Raw genomic sequence first — 21,658 nt, 5'->3', positions numbered from 1 at the left:
AGAGGCATTTACATGCATGATCACATTTAATCCTGATATTTTGTGGAATATGAATGTATATCTCTATTTCTCAAATGAGGTAGCTGAGAGACAACTAAATAGAATTATTCAGTAACGGTCTTTGAAGAAAGAGTGAATTGAGTTTTGTGCTCACCTTTTTTATAAGCGTTGTACTTTCTTTAATGCAGGCTTTTTTCAATAAAGTCATGTGCTACACAATGAAATTTTGGTCGCTGACATACTACACATACAAAGGTGATTCTATAGAATTTTAATGAAGCTGAAAAATTCTTGTCACCTAGTGACATCGCAGCCATTGTATAATGCAGTGCGTTACTCACGCACGTGTTTGTAATGATGCCTTTGTAAACAAGCCTACTGAGCTGCCAGTTGTATAAAAATATATCACCTACAGTCATTTACAGTACATACTGCTTGATAATGATAAATGGCTAGGTTACTGGTTTATGTATTTAGTATACCATCTTTTTCAATCATTATTTTAGAATGTATTCTTTCTACTTATAAAAAAAGAGATAACTAAAGCAGCCTCAGGCAAGTCCTCAGGAGGTATTCCAGAAGAAGGCATTGTTATCATAAGAGATGACAGCTCTGTGGGTATTACTGTCCCTGGAGACCTTCCAGTGGGATAACATATGGAGGAAAATATGGAGGTGAAAGACAGTGATATTGATAATCCTGACCCTGTGGAGACCTAGGTTAAGATGTGTTTTTGTGTCCTAGTTTGAAAAAAATGTTTAATACGTTTTAAAAAATTAAAAATAGAAAAAGATTATGGAATAATATAAAGAAAATATTTTGTACAGCTGTACAATGTGTTTGTGTTTTAAACTGTTATTAGACAAGTGTCAAAAGTTACAAAAATTAAAAAGTTTATAAAGTAAAAAAGTTACAATAAGCTAAGGTTAATTTATTGAAGAAAAAAATTTGGTGTAGCCTAAGTATACAAGGTTCATAAAGTCTACAGAAGTGCACAGTAATATCCTAGGCCTTCACATGCACCCAACATTCACTCACTGACTCACCTACTGCAACTTCTAGTCCCATAAACTCCAATCATGGTACATGTTCCATATAGGTATACCATTTTTCGTCTTTTATATGTATTTTTACTGTACCTTTTCTATGTTTAGACATACAAATTACCACAGTGTTACAGTTGCCTACAATATTAAGTATAGTATCATGCTGTCTAGGTTTATAGCCTAGAAGCAATAGACTATACCAAATAGCCTAGGTGTGTAGTAAGCTATTCCATCTAGGTTTGTTTAAATATACTCTATGATGTTGACACAGTGAGGAAAAAGCCTAATGACTCGTTTCTTAGAATGTATCCCTGTCATTAAGTGATGCATGACTGTATTTACTTTCTTTGAATGAACCATAATGTTGGCCAATATTGAGCTTAATGAAGACTAAAACCTCATTAAGCCCTATCTCATCTTCTGCAGTTGACTGTTTAGGGGCAGCAACTATACAACTTGATGTTTATCTCTGTTGCATTTCATATTGTTAGATCCATTTCATCTCTCCTTCCTGTCATAATGTTTTGCAAATGCTATTTCTGTCATCTACTATAGCTCACCCTCCTTCACAGCTTAGTGACATCTGAAAACTTGATGGACTTGCCCTCAGGGTCTTTATCTACTTTATCCATAACAACGCTGAATAATCAGACAGAGCTTGCTGAGATATTTAGTGTCAGCTAAAGTGGAAACCTTAAAAGCTTTATATTCTTTAAGGAAAATTGAAAGAAGACATGCCAGCTACATATGTAACAACAGGTTGAAAAATACATTGTGTGCATTGGATCTTTTACTGTACAAATAACAAGAAATCGTGGTGTTCCAAAAATATCAAGAGATGAAAGATTATACACACATATATACATTTGCATGCATATGCAAACGGGTACATAGAGACAAAGCAAGAGAGTCTATATTTTAGCAAGTGAATTGAATCAGAGAATCCAGCTAGTCAGGACAAGGAAGTGTCCTGATCCTAGGAATTTTCCAACAATAGGTCTTTGGTTTACAGCTCATATATTTTTAACTCATATTTTTAACTCATACAGCTCATATTATTTTAACTCACTAATATATTTTGCTTGTGTCACCATGGCCCCAAATGACTCCCTGAAGACTTACTTTAACCAACAAAAACTAAGCAAAGTAATGATAGCTACAACATAAAACCATTTGATCAGCTCAGCTTCCAATGGCACACTATCACTCTTCCCAAGTGTAGAAGGATCATGCCTCGGGAACCAGCGTGGCTGTGTCTGCGGCCGGCATCAAACAAAGGGATAAATTCTTTCAGAAGAGGTTACTGTACAACAGTCTATGAGACTCGATAAGAATGTCAGTTTTCTTCTCGCGTGCTGATTAAAAGAATGAATAAGAACAAATGGATAGCCTCCAGGGTTAGTACAAAATAAAGCAATTTCACATCTCATCAATTATGTGAAAATGCCAAATAGGAACTTCTTAGCTTCTAACATGTTGCAGAACAATGGCAATGTTCACTTTCCCTTTGAATTACAGGGTAACTGTCAAGAAAATCATTTTTAATAATGAAAATGTCACAGGTGGCTCCATTAATACAATGAGAATGCCATTACAAAGCATCAGCTCACAGAGCACAATCGCACTAGAAACTAAATTTGGGGAGAGTATGGATCCCACTGATGATAAGTAATCCTTTTGTCAGAGATCTTTGAGGCTCTTTCTAGAGCTTGATCTCCATCCCATGGGTGGTTTGAACAATCCCGACTTATATGCCAAAGATGTATTTTCGCAATCTTCTGCCACAGAAACTGTTTTGATGGAATTCTATACTACAAGTTCAACGATAAGCAATTAATTACTATTGTAATAGTTAAAATGCTTCTGAATTTTAAAAAGCAGGGAAATAAACTTTCCTATCAAATAAAAAATATATTTTTTCTTATGCCATGGAAAAATTATAGGTTTTTTGCTATTAATTATAAATTTTAATACTGAATAGTCAACACACTGATAGATTTGCTCCAGATTACATAATATCACTCATGTTTTTTTCTGCCATAGAGTTTTGAAACTTTTAAATCAAGAAGGTAGACATAGGTCAGATTATTTCTGTAAAACAGTAATATAAACTTTGGGTTGAAAACTGATGCCCACGGTCCAAATTCAACCTGATGCCTGTTTTTGTAAATGAAGTGTTATTGGAACACAAGTTCCCTTGTCCATTTACATTTTGCCTGTGGGTCTTTTTCACACTGCAATGGCAGAATTGAGTATTTGGGACAGAAGCTTTATGGTCTACAAAACATGAAATATTTACAACATGACCCTTTAAAGAAAAAACCTTGCTGATGCCTGATATAGACTATGAAATTAGGGCTGGTAATCTAGACGCACCTATTCTACTTTCTCACATACAAATTGAGCTGTGATTTCCAATCTTTTTACAAAGTATTAATTTTGCTTTCAGGTCACAGCCCACAAACTAGTCCCTTAGTCCTAACACCTGGGGTAGAAAGACATTTAGCAGTCATTTTATCCAGTTATCTCATTTTAATGAAGAGGAAACTAAGCCCAGAGAGGGAAATGCCTTTTCCATGTAGAAAACTAATAACAAAACAGAAACTTATCCCTAACCTGAACTTTCATAACAATGATTTTTCACTATGATGCATCTTTGCATCATGAGGAGGCTAGGGGCTAGAAAAAACTAATCTTAGATAAAGTGATATCAGAAGGATTCTTGGGGCAAAGGTTTTCAAAGTGGCAGCCCTCAAACCAGCAGCATTACTATCTCCTGGGTACTACTGAAAAATGCAAATTCTTGCACCCCCACCACTCCCCAGATCTACTGAACCAGAAAATACTGAGGGTAGAGCCAGTGATCAAAGTTTCACAAGCTCTGCAGGTGATTCTGGTGCAAAGCTTCAAAATCATTGATGGAGAAACAACATCACCCAGTCAGATGGGGAGGTAGCATGGTGTAACATTCAAGCTCCTGCAAAGACAAAGCAGGGTTTTGAACTGAAAGAATTGGGGAAACAGAGACACCCTGTTCCTTTACAGGACCCCTAGAGTTTTGAGTGCCAAATGAAACCTACCAAATAAGTTCCTCTTTCCAAGGAAAAGAAACACAATCTTGCAGCTTGCACAGCTAACTCCAACCATCAAAACCACCATAGATAAGAAAATATTTATAATGCTGCTATTGGGTTCAAAGAGCAAGGTAAAGCATTTTTATGAGCAGTTTTCTGGAATTCAGAGAGGTTACTTCTATCCTGGCCCCATGCACAGGCCAGACTCTTCCCTGGTTGCTTCCTGTGAGTAAGTCCGATTCTTAGGAAGGCAGGACCAGTGTGCTGACCGCTCCTTGTAGATCAGATTCTTTCCTCCTTGCCAGAAAGGGATACATGAGTGCTTTTGAGAGTGTCCCTGGCATGACCATCTTCAGTTCCTGGAAATAGGTTTATATAAACCAGGTCAAATGGCCATGATTCCAGGCAATCGCATGGAAAAGGTCTTCTCCACTTTACCTTTCCTTTCCACAGTAATTCGTCCCTGACTTTATTATAACATGGAAGTTTACTGGCTATTTATGGTATCCCTTTCCCTACTCCTCTCTAACCCCCAGAAAAATTCAAGAACTAACGCTGCTCAAGTCTTATAGTATTATTGTTTTCAAGATGAATGCTACTCACATTTTTTAACTGTATGAAATCATAGAAACACTATCTGGCCGTCATAATTTGCTGTCTTCTTCCCACTAGATTATCCAGTTACTACTCATAATAGGATAGGTATAGGTATAAGTGTACATGTAGGTATAGATGTAGTAGCACACAAGCCCAACTTGCAGACCCTGGTTCTTACGCTTATCAATGGCACCTGAATCCTATTCACCTGAGAAAATGGGCAGCTATGTCTCAAACTTGTTAGTCAGGAGCTTCTTTTTTGCCCAGAGAATAGGGAAGACATTACCACAGACACTAAGTCTCTAGCAACATCAGTCATCAGGACCCATTTTTCACTTCTGCATTTTCTCCCATTAGATGTTACTTCTCTATCCCTCTTTCAGGTTTTCATCGTTACTCCTCTGAACCTTTACCTCAGCCTAAGTGATTTCTTTCTAGTTAGCGTTTATCTGCTCAGGTCATCCATCATGCTGTCAATCAGACCTTGATTGGGCCCTGCCAATTCCAAATGTAAAATCTCTTATGATCATTTGCTGCCCACAGGATGAAGTCTAAATTCCATGGCCTGGCTCTGTCTTCAGCCTTAATCTCCCAGCTCATCAGTGACTATACCCTTCTTGTACTCTTTTTGCTCTTGATATTTTAAGCTCATCATTCACTTCATATTTCTAACACAACATACGTTCTTACACTTCTGCATCTTTGCTCTTACAGTTCCCTTTTGTTTGGGATTCACCTTCTCCTACATCTCTACTTGATTAAATTCCTCATCCTTTAAGGTCCCCTTCAAAGATCACATCCTCTGTGAAAGGCTTTCCCTGTTCACTTCTGCATCTTCCCAGAGTAGAGCATGCAGTCGTCCCTCAGTATCTCTGGGGGATTGGTTCGAGGACCTCTGCACAGATACTAGAATCTGCAGATGCTCGAGTCCCTTAAATAAAATGGCATAGTGTTTGCATATAACTGCATAGTATTGCAAACCACCTATGCATATCCTTCCATATGCTTTAAATCATCTCTAGATTACTAATCATACCTAATAGGATGTTAATGAAATATTTCATTATTTTCAATTTGCATTATCTTTGTTTTTTAAATACTTTTGATCTGAGGTTGGTTGAATCCAAGAATGTAAAACCAACTATGCTTCCCCTTTCTGCGTTACCACAGCAAATTTTTCATAGCTCTACCATATATGACAAGTGGTTGTTTGTGTATCCATTTCCATCTTCATCTCCACGATCTGCAACAAAAACACAACTACTCATACTAAAATACTACATTTCATGGAAACGAATAAGCTGGGGATGTCACTACTTTCCCATGTAGCACAGGCAGAAACTAAAGATGTCTTCCTAAAGTCCTGGACAAATTTATGAATGGAAGAGCCACAGATGGGTATCTATGAAAAGAAGCTGGCCTGTAACCAAGATTTAGGGATCAATCCGAGAAAGACAACCGTTTTTCTTCTGGGTTTCTGTGGTTTAAATAATGCTGGAGGGACATAAGTTTTAAGCTGTGCAGCAACCTTTCTGTACCTAATTAACTAGGTGGTCTAAAGATGCACAAAAACATTGTCACTGCCAAGGAAGTGCATAGCATCTAAACAAAAGCCCAAATCCATTTATGCCAGCCTAGCTTCATCATTGAACTCTATTCATCTGTGGACATGTTTCAAGGCCTTTTTTTCAATTACCATGAAACACTAGTAGCTAACCTGGTGTGCTGACTCTCAAAAGGGAAAGTAGCCTTTTAAAAGAATCTTAACTCTACTTCTTTCAGCAGTAAGCCTTGACCTTTTGTTGGTTTGTGTAATTCTGTTGTTGCATAGTTTGATGGTATTTAAATTTGAAACATCAAGGATATGATTGAAAAGATAGTACTTTATACCCCAACCTTGGTTTTATTTCTTAGCTTCCAAGATGATGCCATTACAGTCATCCATTTGAATGTGTAAATATTGGAGATATTTTTTATCAAATTGAAATAGAGCACTTTCAACTTCGAATAATAGAAACAAATAAGGAAGGCCACAAACAGTTCATTTTATAATGGTGACTTACAGAATCTGATTTAGGATTCTTAATTCAGCTCCTAAACCAGGCTCTCTTCCTCCTCCACAATCTCTGGGAACCTGTGCTATGAGTACATGTAGAACACAAACAAACAAAAGATTTATGTACAGAAACCTGCCTGTACTTTATTCAGAAATTGGGGTGGTTTGCAGTGAAGGTGCATCATATTAACAAAATTAGATTACAAGAATTGCTTATCCCCTGTGGCAATTTCAGTCTAATTCTCGTAAGACTTTGGAAACACTTTAGGATTCAAAACAGAATAATCAATTTAGGTTGCTTGGATTATTAACACAGTTAATTAAAGAAGCTCTGGGAAATTTTCAATGATTAGTAAGTTTCCTGCTTCATTATGGCTTAAATAAAACAAAAACTGAAAGAAGAATTTTACTCTCATACCAGTCAAGACTCCACTAATGTCCTCTGCCTATTCCCCAGGGACTGGGGACCTGGAAAGCCCAAAAAGGATGTGGGGATATGTAATGATCATCCTCAAAAGTTTAATAACACAATATTTTCTTGAAATGATCTAGCAAAGAATTCACCCCGATTCTGCTGGCTGAATGGGAGACCTAATTGCCATCCTCTTCCATAAAGAATTATGGAAATATTCTAGCCCACGATGAGATTTTTCTTCCTTAAAAATTTTTGCCCTTTGAGTCAGCACCATGTAGTTAAATATTATACTTAATAACTTCAAAACCCCTTGAGGGAATGTCTCACCAGTCACTTAGATACAAGGAAGTACATGGAATCTAGTTGAAAGTTGAGAGTCGAAAGTCTGAGTTGAAAGTCTGAACTCAGTCAAGTCAGATTTCCAGTTACCTAATTAGTTTAAAATACACCAATAAATATCATCTGTAGAGTGTTACAAGACATCTGACAAGATGGAAAAACTATGAACTCTGAGCCAAGCAAGTGGAGTTCAAGTCACAGCTTAGACATTTATATCTCTAATATTTAGGGCAAGTTACTTTATCCCATGGAAATTCAGTTTCACTGTCTTTTAAAGTAATGTTGTAAAAGGTAAACATGCTGCTGCTTTTTTTTTTAATTTCAGGGTGGCTGAAAGATAGCAAGTGCTCCAATAAGGGAAAACAAACCTAGATTGGAGTGTGGGAAACTAGGTTTAAGTGAAAGGGGAAAAAACAGGTGTTGGGGGTAATGATCTAGCACTTGATAACATGGCCCTCCTAACTAGGTGGCCCCAGGTCTGTGAATGTGTGGCAGGTGAAGGCAAGTGGATGAACTGGATGATTTCTTAAGGCTCATTTCAGTTCTGTTTCTTGGGAGCACACTGGGAATTTATCAGGAGACTTGGCTCTCTAAGAGACTATTAAGCAAGTAATTTCTCTTGGTTCCCATGCCCATAAAGCTCAAGATTAAATAGTCTCATCCCAACAGACATAGACATACAAGGCAAGAGCTACAGTAGAGCAATAACAAAGGAAAATAAATAGGCAAGATCAATAAAAGAAAAAATAAAACACAAAGAGATCAAACACTTTAATAGATCCATTTTGCAAAGCATAAAGCAAAACCAAATGATGACAGAATTTTATTTTCATAAGCATTAAACTCATTCCCAAACAACTTAATATAAGGAATGGCCCATCACTGAGAATAACAAAGAAGACATCAATTTCTAAAAGGCCTCATACTATCATTATCATTTGTTCAAAATGAAAATTCACCTGTCTCAGCACTGGATGCAAGTCTATTGGCCTTGCTTTTCTAGATGATGTCATAAAGTGAGCAAGTTCATGCAGGTGGTTATTTTAAGCAAAGAGTAGTTTTAATCAGCAAGTTTGTATAAGTGTGGGATGAGGGCTCATTAAAACTCTCACCCAACCAACCTTAAAGGCACTGTAGGCTTTCAGTGGGAGGACTATCATTGGCTTTTCTGCCCTGCTTCCCCTTCCCTGAAGTTCCTGCTCAATCTCACACCTCACTTTCCACTAAGAACACAATGAATTCAAAGCAGGTTTCCCTACCCCTTAGCATCATCATTAGCTGTAGTGTAGGTAAGAACAGAAGACTCTTTGGGAACTACAGTCAACAGCCAGAGGGAGAGAGGTAGGGAGGCAGAAAAGTGAGGGAAGAAGAGAAAGAACAGTTTCAATTTCTGCTGCACCACATCAGCCTCACCTTGCAGGAGCAGACAGAACACCTGTCTTCTTTCAAGGTCCACACCTGGCCATTGCGCTTCAGCCCCCCTTCATGAGGACAGTCGCCAGAGCAGGAGGGCCCAGAGGGGCAGAGACAGTCAAAGCCCCCTGCCAGGTTGATGCAGGCAGAATCGTTCCAACAGGTGTGAGTTCTTAAGGCACATTCATCGATGTCTGCAATATAGGAAGCACAGAGGCTTAGAATCTAGCCAAGGGAACTGAGAACAAACCACCATCATTTATAGCAGCATTAACTAACATCATTGACCGTTTACCTCGTGCCAGGTACTGTGCCAAGCTATTCACACACATTATCTCATTTACACTGCAAGTCAGTTCTGCTCTGTGTGGGAGGATCTGTCCTTATTCCTATTCTGCAAATAATGGAGCTGAGGTTTATAGACTTAAATAGCATGACCATTGTCATACAGCTAGTGAGTAGCTGATCTGAGACCCAAACCTACAGCTAGCTGCCCGACTCCAATTACTAAAACATCCACTAGCAGTTAGGAAGTTCTCTTAGGATATTCTTAAGAACGATTTCATCCAGAGGCCATAAACACTGTTAATTCATTAACAGTATGCATATACCCCCACACAGATCTGAGTCTTTTAGAAAAGATGTGAATATATTAGCCACTGAGTAGGAACAAGTGGGCAATTTGGGCAACCTTGAGACAATTAGACTGCTCCTAGATCCTACCACCAAAGTTTGAAGGAAGTGGGAACAATTCTTGGTAGGTGCCTTTTATAATCAAAGTCTTACTATCGTAATGGCCAGGAGAATATTTGCCCATGCATAAAAAATAATATCAGAGCTACATGGATGGATGCTGATGAAAGACATAAATATACTGTCCTGCTCTTTTATTGACAGTAAGAATGGAATAAAAACATAAATCCAGTCAGCCCATTCTGACATTTAAAGCTTGAGCGACCTTAACAACATCTCAGACACAAACCTGTCCAACCCTGGCTTAAGTCCTTCCCCAAAAGGCGTTCCATTACCTTACAAAATACCTGATTCCACCTTTGAATAACTCTTTTGAAAATGTCTCCCTTAAACTGAGATGAAATATATTACTGAGTAACTTCTACTCATTAGTAGAAGTACTGAGACTTAGTGTCTGAGACCATTCAGGAAGTGTCTATGAGTCTACTTGGTTTTAGTCTATCTGCTTTGTGCAAGTTTCTTTGCACATCATGCAATACAAAGTAGATGACATTAAGAAATTCTAATATTTCTAGAAGACACTTTTTTCCAAGATCTACTTTTTGGCTTTGTCTTACCAATATTAGTTTTAGTCAAGACATTTCATTAGTGAACAATGATTTCTCCTTTGAAAATTACAGAAAAGATCCCAAATTAAGATGCCTGTATGCCAAGTCAACTAAAATCAAGGCTCACTATATCTGCTCACTGTTACTAGTCATGCACACCCCATTCTAAGTTTATTTCTATTTGAACATATTGTGCTCCTTTCATATAGCCTCTCTTATCTCTTCAATCTTCTTTCATTTCTCTTATTCTTCTCAACTAAAAGGAGTTTTAAATGTGGGAGTATGGTGACCAATGTTTGAAACCAAGCTCTTTTTAGTTGAGTGCTTACTATGTATTAGTCATTTTACCCATAACAGTTGTATATTCTTTGACATGTTACTTTGTTTTTCTCTCATTTATCTTCTATATACACTATACCCACCCAATGTATGGTCTTCCAAAAATTTTAAACCCAGCATAGCATATAAATGTCATCTAACACTTCAATTGTTATCTTGTGTGTCCCCTCCCTTTTCATTCAAAAGCAATGAATACAAAATTTCAGTTTAACAGAAGGTATAAATTGAAGAAGATCTATTGTCAAACATGATGACTGTAGTTGATAACAAGGTATTGTATTCTTGAAAATTGCTGAGAATATTTTTGTCACAAAAAATAAGTGTATAATGTGTATGTGTGTGTGTGTGTGTGTGTGTGTATATATATAATGTAGCTTATTTAGCCATTCCAGAATGTATTCCTATTTCAAAACATCATGTTGTATACCATAAATATATATAAAATGTATTTGTTAACTGAATTTTTTTAAAAAAGCAATGGGAAATCCACAAAGAGGCCATATTGTTTCCTGTGAAGCAACTGTGTCTTAAAACATGTTTTTTCTTATTATGAGAGTATTCTCTCTCTTTACTTTTTCTTGGCCTATAGGGAATAATATAAGGTATAAATTAATTGATAAGCACTTTCCTTTCTGTACTATTTTCACTCCTACACAGTCTTAAAAATTCAGGTTAAGCATTACCATCTCTTATATGGCAAGACAGTCACTACAGATTTTTTGCTTTCTCTGTACCTTATACACAATTCTATCCTTGCATTCACCTCTCAGGAGTTACATGTTTAATATGTCTACCTCCAGAGAGAGTGAGCTCATTGAGGGCAGACACTAAATTTTATTTCTCTTTCTCTCCCCAGTGCCGAGTATAACAGAATACTATATGGATGTTCAATTTATTTATTCGATTTAACTTTCTTAGGAAATCCACAGACTGAGACTATTATAATGCCTACTTTGCCAAAATTCGGTCTCTAGAGTGTTCAATAAGCATAAGGCATAATCACAACCCTGCCCTTCAGGGAACACATTTTGTTGTTGAGTTCTCATCTGTGAAGGCCCTTGGGTCTAATTTAAAGTAGAAAAAAACACAGCAAATTAGTAACCATACTGGAGAAGGGGCAATGCCCTGCCCCTTGCCCAGGAAAAAAAACATTTGATTTTCTGTCAAACGCTTGAGAACAAGAGCAGAGGAAACATTAACAAATGGCTCCAGAAATTGTCTGGAAGTATAATTTCAACCCACCCACCACCAGTGGCTACAAAAGGGTCTGTAATTTATGGCTTTCTCTAAAATAATCTCTAAATTGACAACTAATGCCCGGCTATATTATGCTTTTAAAATATTTGGTTATTTGGCATTTACAAAGTTGCAAATATATTGGTAGTGATTTTCTCTCATAAATTAAGAAGCCTGAGCATAAAGATAAACATAGCTATTGTGCAAAATAAATACAGGGCGCAAAACCAGGATTTGCTTTCACTTCTCCAGAATGCAAAGATTTCACAGTTGAATATAGGACCATATTGCCTACAGAGTTCCATGTAATTGCTTTACTTATGATACAGAAATCTAATTCTGCTTCCATGCAATTTAACAGATTTATGGAAAGCCAGATGTTAGCAATTATGGAAACCAACATTATTCATATTCTTAGTAATACAGACCTGTTTGCTCTGCACAAAGCCAACTTAATCTATTATACATATCCCAAGGCATCCAACGGGAAGAGGCACCCTATTTACATATTGCAACTGTTGTTCTGTGCTGAGCAAACACAAAGTTATTCACCCATGAGACTTACCCAAATCATCAGACAGGCCTCCCAATGACAAACAGGCAACGAAATAAAAATTAGACGAAGTATTTGAGTATTTCGTACTCAAATCTATTATCATTAGAACGTACTTGTTTTTCTTATTGTAAATAATGGCTGACTGTGATCTCTCTGTGTTTCTTCTTATAAATTCATTATTTAAATGCTTCATGCTTGAATGAATTTTTTTTTCAATAAAATTCCATGGCTAAGCTTGCATTTGAACTAATTTTCTTGCATTAGCATTTTCACAATTTCTGAAAGCTGTTATTATTGTACTCATTTTTGCTCTTTAAAAAAGTCTAGTTGTATCAAGTCAATCTGCTTTCATCTTTGATGTGAGGTTTTTAGGTTACTTGGGCATGTAAGAAAGTATAATTCAGAGATGTTTAGATCAGCAGCAATCAAACCAATCCCAATCTACATGCAATTTTCCTACCCTTCAAGACAAATGGCTCTGCAGAAGTTTTAATAGCATAACCAGTGTATTAGTACTTGCCTCGGGAGCTAACACGTCTATGGGTTGATTTCAGAAATCAAAGGAAACATTTTACCAATAGTTTGGTAACAGGTGAAAGGGATGAACTTTTTCATTACTCCATATTCTTCTCTCCTGAATAACTTTTACAGCACAACTAGTCTTATTTTCAAACTCAAAACAGGTGATGTGTCAGAAAACAAAATTTTACCTAGGGTTGGAAGATACAGCTGTGTGTGTGTTCCTACTTGGAAATCATTATGAGTGGCTCAGAAATGAGAACAGAGCTTGGGGGTTTATTAATGACAGACAAACTAGAGCACAGATCCCTCTCCAATAGCTAAAGCAGAATTGCTTTTTTTTTTTTTTTTATACAGTGGCAGAGAGAAAATTATGGGGGGAAATACACACATTACACATTAGCAAAATAAGTAAAATAATCAAGTAGCAAAATCTGAAGTCTGATGTAACTTGCAAAATAAAAGGCTCATGAAATTTGAACCTGCACAATAAATTTCAAATCCAGGATAAGTGGTGGCAGCCATGCTCTATCATGTGCTGGCCATACCACACTTGAATATTGTATTCCCTTTAGCACACAGACTATGAAGAATGAGGTTGACACAGTTAGAACACATCAGAAGAGATCCATTAGCGTGATGAGGGGCTCAAACTCATCTCACTTTGGCAAAACACAAGATGTTCAGTCTGAAAAGACAAATACTAAAGGAAGAGATAAGTGAGCGATAGCTTCATCTATTTGAGATGCTGCTATGTATCTTTTAGGAAGAATTTTCAACACCCCTTTAGCATTAACTCTTCACTCACTGTTCCAGCCCCAAACCTTTCCTGAGTCAGGAAGAAACCCTTTCCTATGGTGTTCCCTTGTTTGGTGTATAATTTCGTTACTCTGCAATGAATCTTCCCCTTTCTTTTAATTAAGGAGACTCTCTCTTTTGACAAAGGAAAAATAAAACACTGTTTTGGCTCACTATTTCCTTGATCCAGATTTTATTTCCTAGTATCTACAATTAGCAGCTATCCCCATTTACTCATTTTCATTCTCCCCTGAATGTGTGTAAGCTTCCGTGGGACCCTCTTCTCAAGGGCTAAATCTTGAAGTCTCTCATAACCACTTGTTTGCAAAATCATCGCTCTTGCTTAAAAATATTATAACAAATATTGTTATTATTTCAGTCTAAGAGTTCTCTCTGTGACCCTTCTGGAATATAATATTGCCCTCTTCATCCTATTACCTCTTCATTAGTCACTAGTACTCATCAATGAGTAAATGAATTCCCTGCATATTTATTGAACATCTACTGCATGCCAGATACACTGCTAAGTGCTGCAGATACAATGGTCCAAGAAGCCAGATATAGTGCTATGAGTATTGACTTTATAATTATCTCTCATTAAAAAAAATTATTTACATATCCTAAGTTTCCATGTCTGATCCTTTCTTCTCTTTCTCCTTAGTGGAAGAAGTATAGCATACCAATTGAAAGCTTAAGCTTTGTAATCCAGAAACTGTGGATACCAGTTTTCCTGGCACTGAGGGAGTTTCTGCGATAGTTGACTTTCAGCGTTAAAACTGAGAAAGTTCCAGCCACATAGGGACAAGTGAGTCAACTTTGTCCCAGTCCCATCGCTGTAATTTATTACCTGTATGATTCTAAAAATTTACCTAACATCTCTGAGTCTTGGTCCCATTATGTGAAAAATTTAGATAAAAATATACCCCATAGAAACATCTGGGTAAATACATGATATGCTTGTCATGTAGTAATTGCTCAAAAATGATTAGTCACTATTATTGTTGATCTTGTTCCTATTGTTTCCATAATTTTTCTCTCATAGATTTAACCTCATTTAATGAATTCCACTCTCCCATCTCTTCAGGACAGATACTCAAACATACTCAAATCTGCACCACCAGTCCTGATCTCTTATGATGCAGCCAGCCCACACATTCATCCATTTGCCAAGGATTTCCATGTGAATTCTGAATTCTCACACGAATTCACATGGGTTTTTTTGTTTGTTGTTTGTTTGTTTGAGACAGTCTCACTCTGCAGCCCAGGCTGAAGTGCAGTGGTGCGATCTCGGCTCACTGCCAGCTCCTCCTCCCAGGTTCAGGCCATTCTCCTGCCTCAGCCTCCCAAGTAGGTGGGACTACAGGCGCCTGCCACCATGCCCAGCTAATTTTTTGTATTTTTAGTAGAGATGGGGTTTCACCGTGTTAGCCAGGATGGTCTCGATCTCCTGATCTTGTGATCCACCCACCTCGGCCTCTCAAAGTGCTGGGATTACAGGTGTGTTCACATGGTTTTGATTAGCACATTGGCTAGCCATACCCAGAAATGTTAACATTAAATGCTTTCTCTGAGCCTTAATCTGATGTTAAGTGAAACGTGTGGAAAAACAATTTTCTTACACTCCATGAACTTGCTTTGGTCACTAATTACATTTTATTTATAGGATGTACAACTTTAGGTGTTTTACTGTAGATGAAGAAAAGTTTCTTCTAAATAAATCAAGTTGGTTTACTTTCTGCTATGAACAAGTCATACTCCTTTAGTGATTAAATCTGCTTAAAATCAATACAGTTCTGACCAGCAGAGAGAATAAATAAAAAATCTATAAATATTGAAATACTTGCTGTTTAAAGAGAGTTTTACTGCACAGAGGCTACAGTATTGATGTCAACAACCCACGATTTATATGTTTTTATATATCTGCTTACGAGTAGGAGGGTGGTTTGTATTATTGCTGCAGTCTACTAAATGACTAATACCAGGCCATACACATTCCATTGTTATAGCCATTATATTGTTTAATGTCTTTAACAAAATTTCATCCTTTGCTGAAAAGAATTACTTTCCCTGCATTTTAATTTTATGCTGCTTACGTCAGCTTTATGTTTTCTTGTGTGCTTAGCTGTAAGCATTCTCTTTTCTATCTTCCTTACCCATTCACATTTGTAAGATTCTGGTCTTATCTTTGTGTCTCTCATAGCAGCTTTTACAGTGTCTTTCACCCAGTAAGAAATGCATAAACATTTGTTAAGTTTAGATTTGGTGGAGCTGTGATTGAAAAAGAACCCTTGCTTTTGGATGGCCCCAGGCTTCTCTTTGGTAAAATTTAGGAGCTATATAAAATGTTTTCTAAGATCTTGTCCATTTCCAATTTGATATGATTACTTTTCACCTCTGTAAGGCTGAGCTTGTAATTCAAGTGTTAGAATATGAGTGGTGACAGAGGAAGAGCAGAATAGAGGTGAAGGAAAGAACTAGCCTTGGGACAACAAATGCAATTCTTAGAATTAAACAGTTCTCTTGGACATTCCATAATTATTGAAACATTTCTGCTCTCCCTTAACGAGCATTTGCAAGCAAGTGCCAATGAGGGGAAGCAACAAAGGAAGAAGCATGTTTTTCCTGTCTGCATTGAAGCCTTGGCAATGTGATCCTTGGTGACAAATACAATCCAGCCAAGGTGAAAACCAAAACTAACTTTCTATTTTGACAGATCATTCTCTTAAGCAAGTTGTCAGATGAGGAATTATTTCTTCTCTCTTCTATGCCAAGGAAAGGTCTTAGGCAGAGGGAGGTTACAAAGTAATTTCATTCACTACAAAAGGCATCCTGCAATTTACACAGAAGTCAAAGGTCTAAAAATATTGTCAATGCAGCAATTCTCAAACCAGGTCTTAATGTAAACAACAGGAGGGTCAGATTACAGGAGCTAAGAATTCCAGGTCCTTTCAAGCATATTATTTATTATTTCCTTTCACGGCCCTGCGTATTGTAGTTCCAAACTTCTAAGCCGTAGTCAAGGCTTTTCCAAAAACTATGCCCTAGTAGGGGAGTTAAGACATTGATCAAGAACAGTAATTTGAACCACTATTCCAAGAAGGGCAGCATCTTCAGAGAACACAAACAAGCTAATTAATGAATCTTTATTTGATCTCATGGTGTCTTTTCTTGGAGGATTTTATCCCTTTGAATCTTGATCGTCTCTTCATATTTCTTCTATAAAATGCTAAACAGCTGGTTTGGTAAAACAGCTCTGGGGCTTCCCCCTATTTTGAAAGGAAGATTCTCTGAAAAGATCCACAAGGCCTTTGTGGGGACCAGGGAAAAGGAAGCACAGAGTAGGAGACTTGAGTCCACTGCTCTAGACTTTGGAGGATCAAATTCTCTTTAATTTAAATTAGTCTTTTTTTTCTGTAGTTCTTACCCTAAGGAAGGTAAAACCATATACACCAAAGCTAAGTTGGTTTCCAAGGAAAATCAAAGTAGGCGACTAACAAAGGTCCTATCCATGACTGAACACTAGTCAGACTCCTGAGCAGACTCTCTGATAAATGATTTTGTCCACCCCGTTAACCAACCCTCATTAAAAAAAACAAACAAACACTAACATTTTTTCTAATGACTCAAGGTCACATCACCAGGATGGGAATTCCAACCCCCATAAGTTTCTGACTGGAAAAGGTAAAGGCTGCCAAAATAATTTACTGTTCGTTTCAGCCAACACTTGAAAATAGGACCTCTCTCCTACTCGCTGTGGAGGAGTTGAGTCTAACTTCCACAAGTGCCACTTAGCAAATTCAGGTGAGTTTCACATGAAAAACCTACCCTTTCAGCTTTTTGTAAATTCCACTTTCCTGACTCATGTTCAAGTCCCTGCCTCACTCTCTTTCTACTCCTTTATTCACCCTTTAAAACACCCAGTCATTTCTGCACAAATTGAAGTTCATTTCTGTTTACATTGGGCCCTCTTCCCTATTTCAATAGTTTATTAGGGATTAAAATCTGTTCTTACTAGTGTCCACCTTTGGCAGTCTTTCATATTTACCTCTGTAAAATCTTTACTACTGCTGGTATCTTTAATGCCACTCAGGGTGCCAGATTAAAAATAAAAAGATTCTGACAGTTCAACCCTGGTTGAGCCCAGCTTATCAGGATAAGTTGCAGATGGGGGCCAATGTATTCATTAATAAGAAAAATGATTGCTCTGAGAATCTTTATAAATTCACTTTTCAGCAAATGTAGATTTGCTGTGTCAGACACCATTCTGGGAATTGGGACTATGATAGCAAGTAAAACAGGCACAATTCCTGCTCTTGGAAGGTTAAGACTTAATAGGGGAAGACAACAGATTCATGTATCTTTCATGTATCTTCCTCAGAACCTGCAGATGGTTTGCTATCCTGGCCACCCGAGGTACATTTATTGAGTTATGATTAATTAACACATTTTGATGTAACAGAGATTCCTCTTTTGTTATGCATAATAACAATGCCTTAGTAAACTCTTATACATTATACTCTTTAGAGTTTTCAAAATCATTTCAAATTCATGATATAATTTGTCCTTGCAAAATACTCAGAATGTTCGTATCAACATCATTGTCAATTAACCAAACTGAGGGTCACTTAAATGATCACTGCTTTTCAAACATTTCTTTTTTGTTTTTTTATATTCATATGTATATACTGTTTTTTTTTATTATTATACTTTAAGTTCTAGGATACATGTGCACAATGTGCAGGTTTGTTACATATGTATGCATGTGCCATGTGGGTGTGCTGCACCCATTAACTCGTCATTTACATTAGGTATATCTCCTAATGCTATCCCTCTCCCCTACCCCCTCCTCACAATAGGACCCCGTGTGTGATGTTCCCCTTCCTGTGTCCAAGTGATCTCATTGTTCATTCTCACCTATAAGTGAGAACACGCAGTATTTGGTTTTCTGTTCTTGTGATAGTTTGCTGAGAATGATAGTTTCCAGCTGCATCCATGTCCCTACAAAGGACACAAACTCATCCTTTTTTGTGGCCGCATAGTATTCCATGGTGTATATGTGCCTCATTTTCTTAATCCAGTCTGTCACTGATGGACATTGGGGTTGATTCCAAGTCTTTGCTATTGTGAATAGTGCCGCAATAAACATACGTGTGCATGTGTCTTTATAGCAGCATGACTTATAATCCTTTGGGTATATATCGAGTAGTGGGATGGCTGGGTCAAATGGTATTTCTAGTTCTAGAACCTTGAGGAATCGCCACACTGTTTTCCACAATGGTTGAACTAGTTTACAATCCCACCAACAGTGTAAAAGTGTTTGTATTTCTCCACATCCTCTCCAGCACCTGTTGTTTCCTGATTTTTTAATGATTGCCATTCTAACTGGTGTGAGATGGTGTCTCATTGTGGTTTTGATTTGCATTTCTCTGATGGCGAGTGATGATGAGCATTTTTTCATGTGTCTGTTGGCTGTATGAATGTCTTCTTTTGAGAAGTGTCTGTTTATATCCTTTGCCTACTTTTTGATGGGGTTGTTTCTTTTTTTCTTGTAAATTTGATTGAGTTCTTTATAGGTTCTGGATATTAGCCCTTTGTCAGATGAGTAGATTGCAAAAATATTCTCCCATTCTGTAGGTTGCCTGTTCACTCTGATGGTAGTTTCTTTTGCAGAGCAGAAGCTCTTTAGTTCAATTAGATCCCATTTGTCAATTTTGGCTTTTGTTGCCATTGCTTTTGGTGTTTTAGACATGAAGTCCTTGCCCATGCCTATGTCCTGAATGGTATTACCTAGGTTTTCTTTTAGGATTTCTATGGTTTTAGGTCTAACATTTAAGTCTTTAACCCATCTTGAATTAATTTTCGTATGAGGAGTAAGGAAAGGATTCAGTTTCAGCTTTCTACTTATGGCTAGCCAATTTTCCCAGCACCATTTATTAAATAGGGAATCCTTTCCTCATTTCTTGTTTTTGTCAGGTTTGTCAAATATCAGAGGGCTGTAGATGTGTGGTATTATTTCTGAGGACTCTGTTCTGTTCCATTGGTCTATATCTCTGTTTTGGTACCAGTACCATGCTGTCTTGGTTACTGTAGCCTTGTAGTATAGTTTGAAGTCAGGTAGCGTGATGACTCCAGCTTTGTTCTTTTGGCTTAGGATTGTCTTGGCAATGCAGGGTCTTTTTTGGTTCCATATGAACTTTAAAGCAGCTTTTTCCAATTCTGTGAAGAAACTCATTGGTAGCTTAATGGGGATGGCATTGAATCTATAAATTACCTTGGGCAGTATGGCCATTTTCACGATATTGATTCTTCCTATCCATGAGCATAGTATGTTCTTCCAATTGTTTGTGTCCTCTTTTATTTCACTGAGCAGTGGTTTGTAGTTCTTGAAGAGGTCCTTTACATCCCTTGTAAGTTGGATTCCTAGGTATTTTATTCTCTTTGAAGCAATTGTGAATGGAAGTTCTTTCCTGATTTGGCTCTCTGTTTGTCTGTTACTGGTGTATAATGATGCTTATGATTTTTGCACATTAATTTTGTATCCTGAGACTTTGCTGAAGTTGCTTATCAGCTTAAGGAGATTTTGGGCTGAGACAATGGGGTTTGCTAAATATACAATCATGTCATCTGCAAACAGGGACAATTTGACTTCTTCTTCTCCTAACTGGATACCCTTTATTTATTTCTGTTGCCTGATTGCCCTAGCCAGAACTTCCAACACTATGTTGAATAGGAGTGGTGAAAGAGGGCGTCCCTGTCTTGTGCCAGTTTTCAAAGGGAATGCTTCCAGTTTTTGCCCATTCAGTATGACAATTGCTGTGGTTTTGTCATAAATAGCTCTTATTATTTTGAGATACGTTCCATCAATACCGAATTTATTGAGAATTTTTATCATCAAGGGCTGTTGAATTTTGTCACAGGCCTTTTCTGCATCTATTGAGATAATCATGTGGTTTTTGTCTTTGGTTCTGTTTACATGCTGGATCACGTTTATTGATTTGCATATGTTGAACCAGCCTTGCATCCCAGGGATGAAACCCACTTGATCATGGTGGATAAGCGTTTCGATGTGCTGCTGCATTCGGTTTGCCAGTATTTTATTGAGGATTTTTGCATCAATGTTCATCAGGGATATTGGTCTAAAATTCTCTTTTTTTGTTGTACCTCTGTCAGGCTTTGGTATCAGGATGATGTTGGCCTCATAAAATGAGTTAGGGAAGATTCCCTCTTTTTCTATTGATTGGAATAGTTTCAGAAGGAATGGTACCAACTCCTCCTTGTAGCTCTGGTAGAATTCGGCTGTGAATCCGTCTGGTCCTGGACTTTTTTTGGTTGGTAGGCTATTAATTATTGCCTCAATTTCAGAGCCTGCTATTGGTCTATTCAGGGATTTAACTTCTTCCTGGTTTAGTCTTGGGAGAGTGTAAGTGTCCAGGAAATTATCCATTTCTTCTAGGTTTTCTAGTTTATTTGCGTAGAGGTGTTTATAATATTCTCTAATGGTAGTTTTTACTTCTGTGGGGTCGGTGGTGATATCCCCTTTATCATTTTTTATTGCGTCTATTTGATTCTTCTTTCTTTTCTTCTTTATTAGTCTTACTAGCAGTCTATCAATTTTGTTGATCTTTTCAAAAAACCAGCTCCTGGATTCATTGATTTTTTGGGGGTTTTTTTGTGTCTCTATCTCCTTCAGTTCTGCTCTGATCTTAGTTATTTCTTGCCTTCTGCTAGCTTTTGAATGTGTTTGCTCTTGCTTCTCTAGTTCTTTTAATTGTGATGTTAGGATGTCAATTTTAGATCTTTCCAGCTTTCTCTTGTGGGCATTTAGTGCTATAAATTTCCCTCTACACATTGCTTTAAATGTGTCCCAGAGATTCTGGTATGTTGTATCTTTGTTCTCATTGGTTTCAAAGAACATCTTTATTTCTGCCTTCATTTTGTTACCCAGTAGTGATTCAGGAGCAGGTTGTTC

General features: G+C 37.3%; 1 protein-coding gene across 4 annotated transcripts in view; it reads right to left on the bottom strand.

The window, feature by feature from the left end:
• The window catches only part of NELL1 (neural EGFL like 1), a 960,090-nt gene that overhangs the window by 8,323 nt on the left and 930,109 nt on the right, over positions 1-21,658 (bottom strand). For all 4 annotated transcript variants that reach the window (XM_017948552.3, XM_009186422.4, XM_021926833.2 and 1 more), the window contains one exon: positions 8,941-9,134. In XM_017948552.3, coding sequence (XP_017804041.2) covers positions 8,941-9,134 — 194 coding nt within the window. The remainder of the gene's footprint in view (positions 1-8,940; positions 9,135-21,658) is intronic.

This window comes from Papio anubis, chromosome 12, assembly GCF_008728515.1.
Source record: "Papio anubis isolate 15944 chromosome 12, Panubis1.0, whole genome shotgun sequence".
Lineage (NCBI taxonomy): Eukaryota > Metazoa > Chordata > Mammalia > Primates > Cercopithecidae > Papio > Papio anubis.
Note: the sequence above shows the minus strand (reverse complement) of the source record. Positions and strands in the feature narration are given on the sequence as shown.